This window comes from Mesoplodon bidens, assembly GCF_964165515.1.
Source record: "Mesoplodon bidens genome assembly, chromosome: 7".
NCBI lineage: Eukaryota > Metazoa > Chordata > Mammalia > Artiodactyla > Ziphiidae > Mesoplodon > Mesoplodon bidens.
Window position 1 is genome coordinate 11,934,984 of NC_138164.1, and position 18,728 is coordinate 11,953,711.

An 18,728-nucleotide genomic window follows, 5' to 3' on the forward strand; every position below is an offset into this window, starting at 1 on the left:
GTGATTAGAGCTCCCATCTTCTGTTCACGGGGAGGCTGGGAACGCCTGGAGATGGAGGAGGCACCCCGGAGAGCGGCAGCTGGGAGGCCCAGGGGGCACCCGCTTACCAGGATGGTGGTGACGACCAGGGTGGTGTTGAAGAGACTGTCGGAGACGTTGGAGGCGTAGAGGCGGCTGTCCATGCTGAGGCCGTCTGCCACGTGCCACTGGCCAATCTGAGGAGACCAAGGAGACAGGCTGGGAAGGGGTGGGGGGAGGAGGAGGCTGGGGAGCTGGGGTGTTGAGGTCCTGCGGGCCTCCAGGGCTGGGGGAGCTGAGAGGTCGGTCCCCTGCCTCTGGCGGGGGTACATGTACGTCACAGAAGGAGGGAGGGATGCAGAGTGCAGAGCAGAGGGGTGGGACCGGGGCGGAGCTACCAGGGTTTGTGGGGGTCAGGGGTGGGTGCGGAGACTGCGAGGGGAGGGGAAGACTTGAGAGAGAGGTGGAAGAGGAAAATGGAAAAAGAAATCAGGAATGCAATGCAGTTCAGGGATGCTCTCTCACCCAGAAGGGAAGGGGGCCCGTGGAGTTGCATCATCTGGAGGCAGGACAGAGCCTTCCCTTTCGCTACAGTCTGCCTTCAATAAGCCTCATTATCTAAATAAGAACCAGAACGGCTACTGGAGAGAACTGGCCTTTCCTAGGCTCTTCAATAAATGTTTGCTGAATGGTTCAATGGACGGATGAACCAGAAGAGGGAAGGAAGACCAGGCTCTAGTTCTGGTGGATTCACTTTGCTGGCTGCAGGAACCTAGACAAGTTACTTCGATCTTTCTGAGCCTCAGTTTCCCCAGCTATAAATGGGGGCAGTAACGTTTGCTCTGCCTTCTTCTCAGAGCCAGCTGAGATCACGCATGTGCCAGTTCGAGGTTACATTGTTCAGCCAGAGCCAGGAGCGTGGATCTCCACTGAGTAAACCCAGAAATGACTGAACCTCTCTCAAGGTATTTCCTCATCTGTAAAATGGGAATAATAGAAATATTATGTGGTCATTGTGAGAATGTATTTAAGCTGAAACTCAATAAATGCTAGTTTCCTTCCTTTTCCCCATTGTCTTGACTCCTAGGGGGGAAAATATCCATAACTTACTCAGTTCCCCCATTTTAGAAAGTCACCTAAATCGAAATTCAGCATCATTGGGTTTTTAGAGAGTTTGTTTGTTTTCCCAGTGGAACCCTTTCTATAACTACACATACGTGTGTGTGCTACCAATACATTTCTACTAACTGGAGCCCCTGGCAACTCATTTCTGTTGCTGGGTGCTGGAGGTGGGCCACCAGGAGAGATAGCTGATAGCTGGCTAGAAAACCAATGAAATGCACACATCCGCCTCTGCCAGGCATCTCCAGGCACCAGCGGCAGCTTCCCTGGAAAACCCTCACAAGTTCCATGGATGCCACATGGCTCTACCCACCAGAGCTGGGCTCTGGGCTCCTCTTGTGGAAGCTCCAACCACAATAAAGACACATCTCACTCTTGGTCCCCACGCCCCCTCCCCCGGGGCCGGAGCGTTGGGGGTCACAGGGGGCAGTAACCATCTCCCTGGCGTCATGGTCTGGACCTTGAAGAGGGGAGGGCCAGGCTGGATGCCTCCAGGTCCAGGCAGGAGCCCGATGGTCTCCCCAGGTGAGTCTTTCACCTGCCAAAGGAAAGATGACCAAAAACCCCTCTCCAAGCCTCAGCAAGGACGCCACCGGAGGGGGCTGGGCAGCTTTCTCCACCTCTGCGTGGGCAGAAAACCGAGGCACGTGCCCCTGTTCATTTTAGTTTACAGGTCGTGTCCTCTGCACATCCACACCGGAAGCCCCGTCTAGATAAAGAAACTGACGCCAAGATAAGAGCCCACCCAGCTTGCCCGAGGTCACCTCCCCATCAGCTGAGACACCTGAGCTTTAACCCCTGGGCTCTTAACCCTGAATGAGTCTCCCCAAGGAAGCCTTCGTGGCTCTCCTGCCTGGCTCTTCCAGTGTCCTCCTGCACGTTCTGCTTACTTGTCCACCTCCCCGGCTAGCCTGTGAGGGGCTGGCTTGCTCATGCTCACAGCCCGGCACCCTGCTCAGGGACCGGTACTTGGAGGCGGGGGAAACCATCACTTGGGTTGAGTGCTGCTGTCGGTAGGGCACGAGCAAGAGGTAGGCAAGCGTCCTCTGGTCTCTGGAGGGCCCACAGGAGGGACCAGCCAGGTCAGGGTATGGCCTGAGCTTCCCCTCCTCCTCTCTCTCTGCAGGGGAGAGAGATGGGGAGAATGAGGGATGAGCAGCTAGATTTTCAAGTGAAGGAGAACAATAGTTACTGGACCCCTCTTGTGCTGGATGTGTTCTATCATCCCTTTGAATTCTCCCACCAGCCTGTGGAGTAGTGACGATGTTTTTATGTACGAGGAAACTGGGGCTCAGAGGTTTAACGGCTTGCCTAAGGTCACCTGGCTAGCAGGTGATGCACGGGCTTGAACACAGAGCTGTCGGACTCCTAAATCCAAGACTTTTCCGTGTCCGCTGCTGTCTCTTGGGCAGGGATGCCAAGGGCTCCTCCACATAAGCAGGCCTGGCCAACCAGAGAAAGGCTCAAAGGAGTCTCGGCCACACAGCAAGAACCCTGGACACGGCTTTTTCCCTCCTGGGTTTTTACATCCACAAAGTCAGGTGACATGAGGCTGCTTCCCTCTCTTCAAAATGGCTAGAATTGGCTTCTGACAGTCTCCTAGGATAGGAAGGGCCAGATTTGGACAGAAGGACATAAAGAACAATTAGGCCGGATGTCAGCATCTGGATGTTTGGGACAGGACTGAACTTCTCAGAGTCCTGTCCTCTAAACATGCACTTCACACCGACGGGACCAGCAAGACCTCACCTCCCCCGCTCCCCCGCAATTTCCCACCCCCATTGTTCTCAGGGGACCCAATCTTCACTAATTGCCTGCCCCAGCTCCAGACTCCCTGTCTGACCCAAGCCACGAGGTAGATAGGTTGCCACAGAAGCCAGAGAAAGAAATGATTTACCCAGACCCAGGTCCGACAGCCTGAGCCATGTCGCCTCCCACACCCACCTCTGGGGACGTGGCAAAAAGACAAATCAGCCCCCAAGCTCCAGTCAGGAAATGGATGTCCCACCAACCCTCCCATTAGCCCCCAAGAAATTAATAAACTCATCAGATCCAACAAAGCGGCTTTGGCAGCCCGGAGCAATCTAACGGAGGAAAGGCAGTGGGAAGGAGAGCAGCAGACAGAGCCAGGCGCCCTGGGATACAGGCTAATTGCCCCACCCACTGGGCATCTTCCATGCCACACACATGCCAGGGGTGGGCAGGAGATACAGCGCTCGTCACCGACAATCTGTGGCTCTGTCTCCAGCCCAATTCCCTTGCTCCACCCCGCTGACACCTGCCCCCAAACCTCCTGCGGGAACAGCAGCTTTGTAAGCCTCTTCCACATGCCCACACGTGCCAGCTTGATAATGCTTCAAATAGTGTCTTTCCATGGCCCTCTCTCTGTGCTTTCTGCCTCTCCCACTTGCTTTGCCTTCCCACCAGTTTAGAGACTCCAGGGGTTGCAGTGAAGGGAGGAGAGGGTATGGATTTGGACACCACCACTGCAAGCCCATACAACACCTTAAGGCAGGTAAGAAAGAGGCACCCCCTGGGCTGATGTGGCCCTGCGGGTGCACAGCTGGGCATGCTGACTCCAGCCTCTACTCACCACTGAGCTTCCCACAGTCTGTACCACGAATGCAATGGCCCCAGAGTGGGAGGACCTGAGTTTAACTTGGCTTCTCTGCTTATGAGCTGTGTGACCCTGGGTGAGTTACTTAATCCCTCTGAGCCTCAGTTTCCCCGTCTATAAAATGGGGGTTAAAATAGTAATGATTACTTCCTAGGGTTCTTTTTTTTTTTTTTTTTTTTTTTTTTGCGGTACGCGGGCCTCTCACTGTCGTGGCCTCTCCCGTGGCGGAGCACAGGCTCCGGATGCGCAGGCTCAGCGGCCGTGGCTCAGGGGCCCAGCCACTCCGTGGCATGTGGGATCTTCCCTGACCGGGGCATGAACCTGTGTCCCCTGCATCGGCAGGCGGACTCTCAACCACTGCGCCATCGCCACCAGGGAAGCCCCTTCCTAGGGTTCTTAAGGAGATTAAATCTGATGGTATATGTGCCAAGAACTAGGTGAGTATTCATAGAATTTGTCATGCTATCGTCTGAGACAGAAGATGGGAATCTCTTCTGTGCCCTACACTTTGCACTGTAGACTCCAGTTTAGTAGATTAGACCAGTGTCTCATACTTTGGTTCCTGCACAGGCAACGTCAGCGTTAGAAATGCAAATTCTTGGGCCTCGTTCCAGACTGACTAAATCAGACAGTCTAGGAGCAGGACCTAGCAGTATGTGTTGTAGCCAGCTCTTCAGTGACTCTGATGCAAGCTGGATTCGAGCAAAGCACATAGAGCAACTCAGACGACAAACATGATGTCAGGGAGAGGCAAGGGTGCAGGAATGAAGAGTGGCTGAGGGCCCACCTGTGGCAAGTTGGAAACGTTTAAAAACTGCCTCTCCAGGAAAAAAGGCCTTGTCTTATCTGCCCACTTCTGTGGTGTAAACACGCCCACCATGGCTGACTTCAAGCTACCCACATGCAGTCATGGGACACCGAGTTGGGAAGAGAAGTGTATAACGGGCTCTGGCTGGCCGGGCAAGCTGGTGCCGCCATGCTCACCAGCCCTGTGCTGGGCGCTCGTTTATGCTTACGAATCTCACTGCCACCCTACTTACAAGTAAGGAAAGTGACGTCCACATAGGTAACAATTTACCTGAATCACAGAGCTGAGGCGTGGAAAAAACCAATGTGCTGCTTCATTGCGATCACAATATTTAAAACAAATGTGTATTCCTTCTCACTACCGATTCTATGCTCTTAGAAGAAACTAGAAGTGCTTTGTCAAATATGAAAATCGAGGTGAATATAACTGACATGACATGTGTTTGCACGTGCACAGAAAGTATCATTTATCCAACTTCCCCAAAGGACACAGAATCCATATAAATTAATAATAACCTTGCTCCCTGGCTGTATAAAAATTAAATAAATAAAATAAAATGCAAATAAAAAAATAATAATGTTGCTCCTTTAAGCACTAAAATTGGGGGAGAGGGCTTTAATTATTTATTTGCAAGTATTATTTCCCAAAATTCTTTCAAAGGGAATTATACTTTCTGCTGTCCTCTTTTTTTGTTGTTTTTAGCTGTACGCGGGCCTCTCACTGCTGTGGCCTCTCCCGTTGCGGAGCACAGGCTCCGGACGCGCAGGCTCAGCGGCCAAGGCTCACGGGCCCAGCCGCTCCGCAGCATGTGGGATCCTCCCGGACCAGGGCACGAACCTGTGTCCCCTGCATCGGCAGGCGGACTCTCAACCACTGCGCCACCAGGGAGGCCCCTCTGCTGTCCTCTTAAACAGAGTAGACATCTTTACCTTCATGCAGTGTCATCATTTTGAAGCCAATTATTATCCTGTCCTGTGACATAGTGCTGCTCATTGGTTACTGAAATGTGATGGCCTCTCACCCTCACCTCTGTGCTTTCACAAGTTAGTCTACTTTTCATAGAGTCTCTTTTCTGATTGTGAGCTGTCATTTCCTTCTGCTATTTGGAGAGCTGTCTTGAATTGGTCCTTTCCTTCCAGCAGTTGTGTTCAAGATTCCTGGCTGAGCAACCAAGTGACCAAGCCTGAAAGAACTGCTGTAAGGAAAGCACTGATGGGGCCTAGGGCCTTTAGTGAACAGACCCTGCGACATTGATATGGGCGACCCACGGTCCCTTGGAGAGGTGACTGCTGGACAGTTGAATGAGTGTGGTCTGCCGTGTGACCCTGGGTCAGCGTAAGCAAGCTGGGCACTCCCTCAGCAATGCACCATGGGAAATGCTTGTCCAGGGGCCCTGACTGCAGGCATCGCCTGCTGAAAGACCCGGTTGTGTGTCACCCAGAGACCGCATTAGCATCCAGCACTGTGACCTCAGGGCTGGGTGACCCTGAGCAAGTCACTTAATTTCCCCGAGTCTCACCTTTCCCTGCCCTCCACCCTAATCCAAGCTCCCACTGAACTTGCCCTGGACTAGGATCCCCCGGGGCCTCTCTTTGTTCTGTTCTCCACTCAGAAGCAGCCAGCCGTCTCTATCAAGTCTCAACTATGATCACACCGGCCCCTGCTGAAACCCTTCAATTCTTCTCCCACTTTCGTTTAAGGATAGAAACCAAAATCCTTAACATGGCCCACCAAGCCCCATGAGGCCTGGCCTCTGCCCACCCTCCACGCTCATCTCACACCATCTTTCCCGGCTTCATCTGTGCTCCTGGCACACCTACGAGTTCACGTGCAACAAGCGCCTTCCTGCCAGGGTCTCTGTGCGTGCTGTTCCCTGTCTGGACTCTCCTTGCTGCCCGACCCCTTGGCCCCCAGCCCCATTTCAGCTAGTTCAGGGGTTGGCAGACCACGGACCACAGGCCCAATCCAGCCCACTGCCTGTTTCAGGAAATAAAGTTTTGTTGGAACATAGTCACGCTGATTCACTGATGTACTTTCTGTGACTGCACTCACCTACAACAGTAAAGCTGCAAAGTCTAAATTTTTACGATCTGGGCCTATTTTATAAAAAGAAGTTTTCCAAACCTTGGTCTAGTTTATACCTGTTAAAGCCTCAGGCCTCAGTTGAGAAATCCTTCCTTCCTTCAGGAAGCCTTTCCTCTAACTCCCAAAGTCAAACCTCTCCCCGAACCACATTCTTTTCCTTTAGAGCATCTGGCTCGGGCTGTCATTATACATTCATTAATGAGACCATTGCTCACCACCTGTCTTTCTCCCTGTGCCACTGGGGGAGAGCCCTCCGCTGTCGCCTGAGCTGGGCGGTCCTGCCCAGAGCAGCCACAGGCTTCTAGAGATCACTTGAGGTTGTCATTTTGCCACTTTGTTCTCTCCCAAATAGGTAAAAAGGGATTCATTTTTAAAACCCTGAGAGATTTCCAGACATCTGTACCTGCCTCTGTGAGTACGCACATGGCTCTGTAACATTTAATATTTTATGTATGTGTAGATGATTCTTCTTCGCATCAGTGCTGCCAGGATGCAGCTTCTAGACAGGCTGACGTAACTCCACGGCCTGGCAAGTCCTTCTGCTTCAGAGTCAGAGTTTGCAAACACTTACTGATCACCTTTGCATGCTGGGCACTCAGCCACGTGATTTGCTTATGTACATTTCTCTGATTCTGCATAACAACCCTGTTATCATTCCCACCTGAGAAATGCAGGCGCTTCAGACAACAGTAATAACACTTAAGGGCTTAATGGAGGCATTTCATACATGTTTTTGTTGACTGAATGAATGGTTCAAATTGAGACTCAGAGATGTCAAACAACTTGCTGAGGATCACCGTCAATAGAGGGTGGAACTGGGATTTGAACTCGGGTTCTATTTACTGCTATACTATCTGGTCAGGGTAGGGCAAGTGCAGGCTACCCCGACCTTAAGATCTGGGCCTTCCCACACACCTCTCTGATCACCGTGAACTTGTTCTTTGGAGAATACAGACCTGAAGGTATCCAGCTACAAGAGTCCACGAGAGTGATCCTGACCAAGGCACAGGGTAGTTTCTTAGGGGCTTAGCACAGGGAGATACAGAGGGAGGGCACCAGGAGACCTACATTTTCTTAACTCTTCTGCCATGCATAAGCTCTGTGACCTTGAGCAAGTCACTTAACCTCTCTGAATCTTCCTCCTCTGCAAAGTGGAAATAAACGAATCTGCCTACCCATAGTACAGCAATGCTGTTGCTAATCAAGTGAGTTAGTGTGTACGATGGCTTTTGATGAGCCATAATAAGCCATGGGAACTTAAGATAATAGCACTACTGTCCAGCCGGTGGAAATGCAGCTGACCAGAAGTCAAGTTCTATCCTGCCATGTGCTGTGTGGCCCTGGGAAGTCAATTTTGCTGCCTATAAGACAAGGATAGCTAGTCTTTCTCCCCTTCTCCTCTTATTGGGATGATATGAGGTGATCACAGATGTGACAAAAGTTTAAAGCCCTATGCAAACGCAAGCTCTTTCTTCCAGATCCCTGTTCTCTAGGGCCATCCCAAAGGTGGACGAGCCATAACCAATGACTCAGTTTTTTTCACCTCAGTTTCAGGGTTCAAAGTTGAAGTTCTCACTAGGAAGGATACATAAAAGAATGTATTAGTGTCTCCTTGAGTTCACGGAACTAATTTCAACATACAGGCAGGAAGAAGGACAGTCAGATGTGAACCACTACGGCTAGAGGCCCCAGGAATTGAGACTGAGTTATAGTTTGGAGTGTCTATAGTATAGGTCTGTGCCTTGATATATGACCAGCCAAAAAGATTTGTAATGTAAGCCTCCGTGGTGAACCCCTGGCATGAAGGAACAAAATGTTTATTGACTTTAAATCTAATATCTCCAATCATAAAACTTTAGTTTACATGGGAGACTGGATCATGAGTGAGGGCCCCTGCCTGAGGGGTTGACCTGGGGAACAAAGGGAATTATCGACGTTGGCGGAAGAGTTCATTCTCTCAGCCAAAATATTCTTTTAGCGGAAAATATGTGCTTACATGCACAATACTGTAAAAACCCAGGATCAAAGGACAACAGTGGCAAATGCCAAAGGTAAGAGATCAAAAACAATCCCGGAGAAAGCTGGGAAGACTTCCTATCAAATGAGCCCTTCCTGGGCTGATCAAGCCTTCAGCTGAGTTGGTCTAAGGCAGTGTTTTGTTCAACTGCGGCTGCTACCCATTAGTGGGTTAGGAAACCAATTTAGTGGGTCCAGACCTGCATTTTAAAAATGAAATATATATCCAGAATAGACCAGAGTGCAACCCACACACCAGGGGCAACTACTGTTTCATAAGCTTTGGTTTCAATTGTTTGTAGATTTTTTGATGATGGCCATTCTGACTGGTGTGAGGTGATATATGAGAGGATATTTAAATAAAGTTTGAGGAAGAGGACAGTGGGGGACGGTGGAAAAAGTAAAGCATCAGGGATTCTGGCTTCCTGATGTGGCCCTGTCTTCAACTGGCTCTGGTCTCTGAACTTCACACGTAACCACTAGCTCTGGCAGCCCTTGTTTGGGCTCCTCACAGTCCCCTTTACCTGGGGATGCCCAGCTATCCATCAGCCTTTGGCCTGAATGTCACCCCCTTGGGGAGGCCCTTCCCAACCTCTCACTCCCCATCACAGAGACTCAGGCATAATGCCCTGAACTTCTTCTTCGTAGCACTCATCATATAATTATTTAGATAATTATTTATTTCATATAATTATTTAGATAATTATTTGTTTCAAGTCCATTTCCAGCACTACAAAACACATTCCATGACTGGTGAGGCTCTGTCTTATTCCCCACATATGCCCAATGCCTAGTGTGGAATCAGTGCTTAGTAAATATCTGACAATTGCATTAATAATTTCCCCTTTGGAGCTCCAGCTCCCAGGACAGTGCCTGGCCTAGAATGCGTGCTCAGTAAGTATCTGTTGAATTGAATTATGAAATTCCTTTGGGCAAGTCCCTTCTTTTTAGTCTTCAGTCATCTAACCTATAAAAGAAGGATCTAGTCTAGCCCCTTCCGGCTCATACATGAATTCCTGAAAGTGCCAGGTAGATTTATAATGTGGTATAGCTTTTCAAAGGGCTTTGGGGCAAAGCCGGGGAGAGACAGGCCTGAGAGGGACAACACAAAGAGGCCTCGGAAGGTGACTGTAGGAGGGCACTGGAAGCTCGGCTGCCTGGACACGAACACGAAGCAGGTTGAACTTCCCTGGTGGCGCAGTGGTTAAGAATCCGCCTGCCAATGGAGGGGACATGGGTTCGATCCCTGGTCTGGAAAGATCACACATGCCACGGAGCAACTAAGCCTGTGCACCACAACTACTGAGCCTGCGTGCCTAGAGCCCATGCTCCACAACAAAAGAAGCCACCGCAATGAGAAGCCCACGCACCACAACGAAGAGTAGCCCCCACTCGCCGCAACTAGAGAAAGCCGCGCACAGCAAAGACCCAGCACAGCCAAAAATAAAATTTTAAAAATTAAAAAAAAAGTTCTACTAAAAAAGAAAAAGGTGAAGCAGGTGGCCACCTATGAGAAGGATGCCAGGAAGGGCACTCTCCCACCTGCCAGGAAACAGTTCTCTCTGAGTCCGGGGGCGGATTGATGCCTGGCATTCCTCCATTAGAGAGCCTGGTGTGAGAGCTGGCCAACATGGAAATAAATATCAAAGTGTTAACACATTATTATTCAATTCACCAGATATTTACTGAGCACCCAGTCAGCGGCACACACTACTTACAAAGGGATGGCAGGTTTGATGCAAGGGAAGAGAATGGTCTTCTGCTCAGACCACACCTGAATATTGCATATTGTTCCACACACCACTCTTTCAGTGAAGCACAGACTAACTGGAGTGTATTGCAAGCATATTGACCAGGAAAGAGATTGAAATCACATTCTAGAAGGAACAAGTACAGGCAGTTCTGGGAAGGATGGACTAGATGTGTGGACCCAAGAAATGGAACTAAGGACTAAAGGAAGAGGGCTTCAGAAAGAAAGAATTCCACCCAATAGATGGAGAAACTTTCTAACAATGAGAGCGTCCCAAGATGGAATGTGCTGTCCCTATAGGTACTGAGTTCCCCGACACTGGAGGCATTCAAGCACAGACTCTACTTAGTGAGAACACATTTGCAAGAATTCAAGCATTTGATGTGAGTAGTGATCTAGAGGGCCTTTATTGATCCTTTCGGCCCCAAGAATGTGGGATCTAGATTCTACTTCTACATCAGGGGAATCAGAAGCAAGGTCAGAATATCAAGGGGCAGATGAGGTCCTTGGACATTGTGAGAAGACAAGAGAGCAGGAGTATGGGGTCATGAATGCAGAAGGAAAAGGCCACTGGAGGAAAACTTCAGCCCTTCTTGTTTGCTCCTTCCTGGTCTTCTCTCCTGGCTGAACTCATTACAGTTGGTTCTCGTTATTCATGGTAGTTGCATTCTATAAGGTTGCCCCAAGCACTGAATTAGGGAGACTGAACCATTTCTCCTAAGGGAAAAACAGGGTTAGGTTCCTGAGAACCTCTGGTCACAACATTTTCATCAACCAATTAGCACATGACCTCGATTTATGTGTTTCTGCTGATAGACATCTTATTTAATACATACTGTTGATTCAATAATATTGGACAACAGCATTGAATGTCATGCCTGAACAACACTTTTCTAACGCCTGTATTTTCTCTGTAAGGCACATTGCAGATTTCTTGCCCTTAGGAACACTAGACAGCACTTCAACATTAAGTGTGGGGGTCGGGAGATGCATGAGGGAAGGGATGTGGGAACAGATGTATATGTAGGACTGATTCACTTTGTTATAAAGCAGAAACTAATAAAAAAATAAATTAATTAATTTAAAAAAAGTGTGGGGGTCATTTTAAACAGCAAAATCTCCAAGAAAAAGCACAAAAATGGGAAAGACATGACACTGCAGAGACTGTGAAAAGCACACTTGTTTACAGTATGAGTCCAAAGAAGGCAGAGCATCACCTTGCTGGACCCCAGCTGGGAACACGCCTGGCGACCCACTCAAATTTTTCACTGCTCTGTGCGTGTCTGTGAAAGCACCATGAGTACTGCATTGGGGTTACAAATATATTATAGTGAGCAGACCAATTTGCATATATGGAATCTGCAAATAATGAGGATCAACAGTACTCGTCTGCATCTGAATTTTCGACTCTTGCCAAGATGTGCCCAGACTTCTATCCCGAATCCCCAACCTCTGGGATGTGAAGTGGAATTTAGTCTCACCCTCACCACTCCTCCTGCCAAAGAGGACAAACCGACAGTGGCTCTGGTGACAGATAAATACTGTGTAGGGCAGGAATGGAGCTCAGCTCACCCCACGGGACTCTGGCTAAATATGCCAATCCCCAGTGAGGCTTGTAGGAATCTAATAGACTCTCCAACTAGCTTAGGGTTTCAGAAGTTAAATTTCCCTGAGCAGGGCAGTGAGGATGCACACATCACCTTTCTTTTTGGACAGATGTACTGATTTTGATGATTTCTTTTTTTTTTTTTTTTTTTGCGGTACGCGGGCCTCTCACTGTTGTGGCCTCTCCCATTGCGGAGCACAGGCTCTGGACGCACAGGCTCAGCGGCCATGGCTCACGGGCCCAGCCGCTCTGCGGCATGTGGGATCTTCCCGGACCGGGGCACGAACCCGTGTCCCCTGCATCGGCAGGCGGATTCTCAACCACTGCACCACTAGGGAAGCCCTTGATGATTTCTTTTGCCTACATCTCAACTCCCTCTTTTTTTCTCATATGGTCAAAAATTCTCACAGACTCTCTTCTAAACATTTTGGAAGATAATCAAACTAGCCTGGGGGTAGTGCACGGCAGAGTCTGTAAATATGAAGACTCAGCTGCACAGCCCTCTCTCACCTCCCAGAAGATGGAAGACATTTCAAATTAGCTGCCGAGGAGAGAATTTATCAGAGAGCTCAGGCACGCTCGAGATTTTTCATCTTACAAGAAAATTACTGCCCACAAACACGACACAGTCAGGGCATGGAGAGTGCCCGGCTTCATTTGTTAAGCTCGCCGGGTACAGAAGTATCTTGGAGAAGCAGTTGTATTAATAACACACAACTTTGAGCTCTGAACGGCAGATGCCAATTGAACTAATGGTTCTAACGAAGCATCTGGGCTGAAGGATGAAGCTGATCACCCCCATCTGCCGTCCTCCAGGAGTCAGGAGAATGCTGGAGGGTGGGGGAAGATGCATCGCTGAGCTTTCAGGATGGACTGAGGATGGTCCATTGCTGCCCCTAGACGGATGCAGGCTGCAGGTGGGAGATGGTGTGTGGCTGGGCCTCACCGTGCTCTGGGAAGATGGGGAGCTTTTAGTTGGGGGGGTGGGTGTCAGCAGCTCTTGTCCGGGCAGTGCCATGTCAGGCAGGCCCTAGATGTGCTGGGGATTCTCCCAGGAGCAGAGCCTTGACTTCTGGTTTTCGTCTGCACACCCACCCGGAGCCGCTGCAAAGTGGAACTGGTGATACCACCATGTTAGGGAGTGGAAGACAGAGGTTAGGGACACAGGAAGGAGAGGGAGGGGTGGAGGAGGGCCACGGGGAACCCTTCCTGAAGCAGGGAGGGGCCAGCTGGCAGAATTTATTTCTACCAGCCTGGTTGGCACGGGCTGGCCCTTGCAGCCTTCTTGCAGGGCTCTGGAGTTGCAGCAGGAGTGACGTGAGCATATGGCTCAGCCCTGCTCTGTCTTTCTGTCTTCCCCAAACCAGACGAGAAGCGAGATCCCGGGAATACTGCATGCAGAGAAAGAGAAATATATTGACAGACATCCCCCTGACAGACAGCAGAACTAAAATTTGCACAATAGAGTGGAATCCTCAAAGCACACCTATAAAAAATATTTCATTTTGTTCTCCCAAAAATTTGATGACGTGCACAAAGCAGATCCTATGATGACCGTCGTTGCTGTTTTACTGAGGATGCAATCGAGGAACGGCACGTGGGGAGCTACGAGAGCTGGCACTGGCCTGAGCCCTTCCATGTCCCCACGGTGCCTGCCCTGCATACAGCTCCCTCTCACCTCCCTGGATTTTCCCTTCCCCCCACCCGCCTGTCTGCGCTCCCCACACCTCTGGCCTGGAGCCTGCCCCGTGTCTCATCAGAGCGAACTGATGCGGGCTGCTTCCTGAGACTAAATTAGCAGCTCTCCCAGGCATGAGCCGGCTGAAGAGACGCGGGAAGCACTCACTCAGAACTGGCAAACTTCCCCAGGCTGAGCTCAGGCGGGCTGCGTGATCGGGCATATAACAAGAAATAGATTTCAAACGCAGGCCTTTAAAACCCTGCTCCTGTGTCCAAAAGCAGCTCCCCGTTTGAAATTTTAAGTAGCTCTAATTTGTTTGCCGGCTGATGTGTGAATAAGCTTCTATAATCAGTGACTTTTCCATCTAAGCTGATAAGCAGGAAGTCCCTGTGCTTTGGGAGAAAGAACCAGAAGTCTGTGGGCCAGGGAGGCAGGAGGAGAGAAGGCCGTCAGGCAACACCCTTCGGAAGCCAGCGCTTCGGCCCCTCGGCTGTCAGTCATCCTGGGGGTGGCCAGGAGAACCAGATGCCCTCACAGGATGAGGCACTTGATAGACTTTTAATTAACGAGAGGACTATTGCTGTTAGAGAACGGAAAGCAAATGGAAAGGCAGAAACGCATCAGTGATCGCAGGGGCCTTCCATTCCAATTTTCAAATTCCAGTTGCCAATGGGGAGGCTTGTCGTGTGGAATCGCTCTTGGACAAATGGGGAGCAGTGGCTTTGGAACATTCTCGTGACAAAATCCTCGGTCCCCACGCTCTCCGCACCCTCCCCAGGTCCTAGCACCCCAGTCCCTCGTTCACTGGTGCATCTTTTCTCCCAGCCCAAGCTGAGCCCCACTCCCAGCTGGGCGGTCTGTACTCACGGAGTCCCCAAGCCTGGAGCAACAGCAGTGTGAGCATGCTACAGTAGAGGCAGGCCCAGGGAGCAGATAAGAGGGGGCACTTGGAGGCTCCCTGAGGAGGGACTCTGTGACCTGAGCCCTGGAGACATGAGCAGGAGTGGCCGGGTGAGAAATGGGGGCTGAGGGCACAGGCATGGGGCAGTGGAGGGGGGATGGCACAGGAGGAGGCTCGAAGGTAGGCAGGGACCAGCACGTGACAGCCTTGCTCTGGAGCTGCCATTTACCCTGAAAGCAAATGGGGGCCACGGTGAGGTTTTCGGCCCAGGAATGACGTTCCCATCTGCGTTCTCTGGTGGAGAGAACTGGACTTGGTAACCTTCAGGTCTCCTCCAATCCTAAGAATGTAGGATATTCTGCGAGATACTGTCAACTAGTTTAAACCTCACGCCAACCCCCCCTTCTCCCGGTGCCTTAATTAAAAGGAGTAAGTGACTTCTCAGGAACCTTCACAGCAGCCCCCAGACCACGGATCTCTTTCTCCCCTCCCTCTGGAGAACGTGCTGCCTCAGAATTTCCTCATCAAAGGCCAAGTCTCAGGCTTCCCTGGTGGCGCAGTAGTTGAGAGTCCGCCTGCCGATGCAGGGGACGCGGGTTCGTGCCCTGGTCCGGGAAGATCCCACATGCCGTGGAGCGGCTGGGCCCGTGAGCCATGGCCGCTGAGCCTGCGCGTCCGGAGCCTGTGCTCCGCAACGGGAGAGGCCACAACAGTGAGAGGCCTGCGTACCGCAAAAAGAAAAAAAAAAAAGGCCAAGTCTCTGGGAATGGCCCACCAAGCAACACCCCTAGCCGGCCCTCTCTCGTCAGGTCTGTCCCCCAGCCGGGGAGCTGGCACGCGAGGCTCCTGATTTCCAGCAATCCAACCCCACTCCTGTGCTCTGAGCCAGGACCCACAAAGGCAGCTTCAAAGGATCTGCATATTTATGGTAAACTCCCTCCTCGGATTGAAAATGTATTCCACAGTAGCAATCACAGGCGCCCTCCTAGCAGCTTGCCCACTGGCAGCCTGTCTGAGCCTTAATGACTTCTCATTAGCGCAGGTGGGATCTGAGCTGTCCCAGAGGCTCACACTAACAGGGGTGGGGGACCCGGCACAGATGCCGGGGGTGGGTGATGTGTCCACGGAGAGGGTGTCTCCGTCCTCACTGTTCCCCCCAGTGCCATGTACGGGCAACGGCAACACAGACCATCACCTGACAGTGTGTTTTTAGGATTTTCTATTGTTCTTTGCTTTTCAAGTAGGAGAAGCGGTCTGGAGCGGGGAGAGACCCCAGCAGGTCTGCCACACTTCCTGGTGTTCTGGCTGAGAGGGCCACGATGAGAAGTGTAGCTGTCTTTACATTACTCAGAGGTGCAGCCGAAGCACGTTCTATGGCCACAAACGCTGGAGCATCCCACCCAGACCTCCCCGGAAAGGGGGCAGACATGCCTGTGTGTGGGCTTCTGTCAGGGAAGAGGGCAGCACAGGAGATCAAAGAGAGGCATCCTGTCCTCCCAGCAATTGGTGGGACCTGCCGGAACTTCGGGAAGCTGGAGATGGATTCCCCAAACCTTCTAGAAGACACTGCATCCCTGAATTCTTGGTTTGCAAGGGTGACTCACAAAAGCCACTTGTCCACCCTCCTGCATCTGGTTAGAGCTACACTCAAGTCATTCCAGGAAATCAGGCCCTTGGAAAGCTGAATTTGTATCAGCTTTGGAAAACAAAATATGGCTCTCGGTTCACAGTGTGTTTTATTTGCCCACTCCTGGCCAGCTCTGCCAGTCTCCATGGGAACAGAGTTAAATAGATCCATGGTCCAGGAAAAGGTGGCTCAGGGCTGGTTTCTATGAAAAGTTCACGTGACAATAACCCTGTGTGTTTTGGAAGTGGGGGTTAGGGAGAGGGGCAAGAGGAGTAATTAATTGACTCCAAGTCCCAGAGTTCAGAATGAATCAAACATTTGAAGACTAATTCCAGTAAGCAACTTAATGGGGTGAATAGAAACTGAGTATTTTGAGTGAGGAAGATGAAAGTCCCACGGCGCTCTCAGCTCTGTGCCAGTTTGCCCCATCTGGAAGCTGGTACCCACGTTGGGCCTTATGTTTTAATAGAGCCCCAGGCAAACCAAAAAGCATTCATGGTGAAAGATTTGTCACCTGTGTCGCATTGGGAACAGCTATGGGCCACTGTTTGGGGAGGAAAACAATCAGAGGGGCAGAACAACTCAAGCACTGGACAGTGATTATTGTCTGAAGTTTTTGCCTTTCCCCAAAGACTAGGAGCTCTGGAAGGAACCATGACTTATTTATCTTGCATTTCTAGCCCTTGACACGAAGTAGGTGCTCAAAAAATTTTTATGCTAAGTTTCAGAAGAGGATGAATAAATGAAGGGAAGTCAAGCTATTTTTAAATATTTGAAGAGCTGGTAAAAAGAGAGAAAGCTGATTATCCTGGGTGGCTTAATGGGGCAGGACTAGGAGGCAGGTTTTAACTCAGTGCCTGGAAGATTCTGGAATGTGTCCCTGGGGAGGCGGTGAATCTCCCAGCCCAGGACATGCTCAAGGAGAGGCTGTGTGGCTGTTTCCCTCAGGGATGCTGTGGAGAACATCCTTGCACTGGGTTGGAAGATTAGACCAGAGGCCTCAGAGTTTCCTCCAGCATGTTCTGGGCAATTCTGCAGAGTGGAAAGACCAGGGACTTTGAAAACAGCTAGACCCAGACTCAGTTCTCAAGCCTGGAACTAACTAGCTGAATGGATGAGGACCATGACTTTCTCAGTTTCTTTGCTTGCCAGATGGAGAGAATAGCTTTTATGCATGGTTGATAAAAAGAGGAGAAATTTTAAGTACACCCAGCACAGTGCATCTTATAGGAGACACCCAATAAATGATAGCCATTCTTATTATGTCAGCAGAGCCAGCTTTCTGTCTAACCATAGGCAAGCAGAAGAGAGTGCTATGCAAATCTAGTTTTCAATAATCCTTGAGCTTAGCCAGACCAAATGCTGAGGGGTTACCATCCTCAGTGCACAGAGGAAGAAAGTTGAGGTACCCTGCTGCGATATACAGTGAGCCAATGGAAAAGTTTCAATTTTCATCTTTAGCTAGAGATAACCCCCTCAACAGACACTCCCCGGCCTCATCCCTCCCTCTCCCGAAGGCTTAAATAGAGCCTGTTAAGCCATTTCTGATCCTCAGATGAAAGGTGTGTTCATCTTATGACAGCCCTAACAAAGTCTCTGGGGGCCTGCTTGGAACCTCTGATCTTTAAATCAAGTTAAAATGAAGGAGATTAAGGGCCCTCTAAGGCTGTGCTTTTTTCCCCCTCGCCTCTTTCAAATATGATTTCTCGCAAATTAGGAAGGGAGATTATACTATTCCAATACCACCCAGGACATCTTTTGTGGGATGGGGAGGGAGAATATGGGATGGAGATGAGATAACTCACACTGGGGGCAAAAACTGAGGGCTGGAGCTGGTGAACCTGGTCCAGGTTTGGAAGTGTCACTTACAGGACACTGTAGGGAACATTTTTCCCCAAACAGGCTCCAGTGGAAGCTCCACAGAGTTCCAAGATGGAAAACCCTCTCCAAACAGAATCAAAACAGTAATTTTTTTGAATGGTAAAAAAAAAAAAAAAAAAACTAAATTCTAAAAAACTATTTTTAAAGTGGTAATAATCCCTTAATCAGCCACTGCAGGGAATATGGTACTTGGGTCAGACATTTTACCATTACAACCCACTGGGTCCCTGCATGGTGCTTTCTAAATAGTCAAACCCAGTTCTTAATAGTCACTCGCCCAGATAGGAAGAGAAAGAACAAAACCAAATCCAAATGAGAAGATACCATTACTCAAGAAAGCCCAGCCCAGCAGGTCACCAGGAGCCAGGCTCTGTCCTGGTTTGCAGCAGGTGGCAGCAAGGGAAAGTGTTTTGATTTGGGGGCTTAGGGATTCCAGGAAAGTGAGAAAAGCCAGGAGGGGGAGACCCATGAGCATGGGCTTGGGAGTTGGACAAGCCTGAGTGTGAATTCCAGCTGTGCCCAGAGTCCTTGTTACTTGTGGACTTGGGCCAAGTTACCTACCATCCCTGAGCTTCCGTTTCCTCACTTGTGAAATGGGAGTTTATCTACTTTGAAG

At 50.2% G+C, this 18,728-nt stretch overlaps 1 protein-coding gene across 1 annotated transcript in view; it reads right to left on the minus strand.

The window, feature by feature from the left end:
- Positions 1-18,728, minus strand: part of GRIK4 (glutamate ionotropic receptor kainate type subunit 4) — a gene marked incomplete at its 5' end in the record, with an annotated part of 314,312 nt that overhangs the window by 80,980 nt on the left and 214,604 nt on the right. Inside the window, one exon of the mRNA XM_081241422.1 lies at positions 108-215. Coding sequence (XP_081097548.1) covers positions 108-215 — 108 coding nt within the window. The remainder of the gene's footprint in view (positions 1-107; positions 216-18,728) is intronic.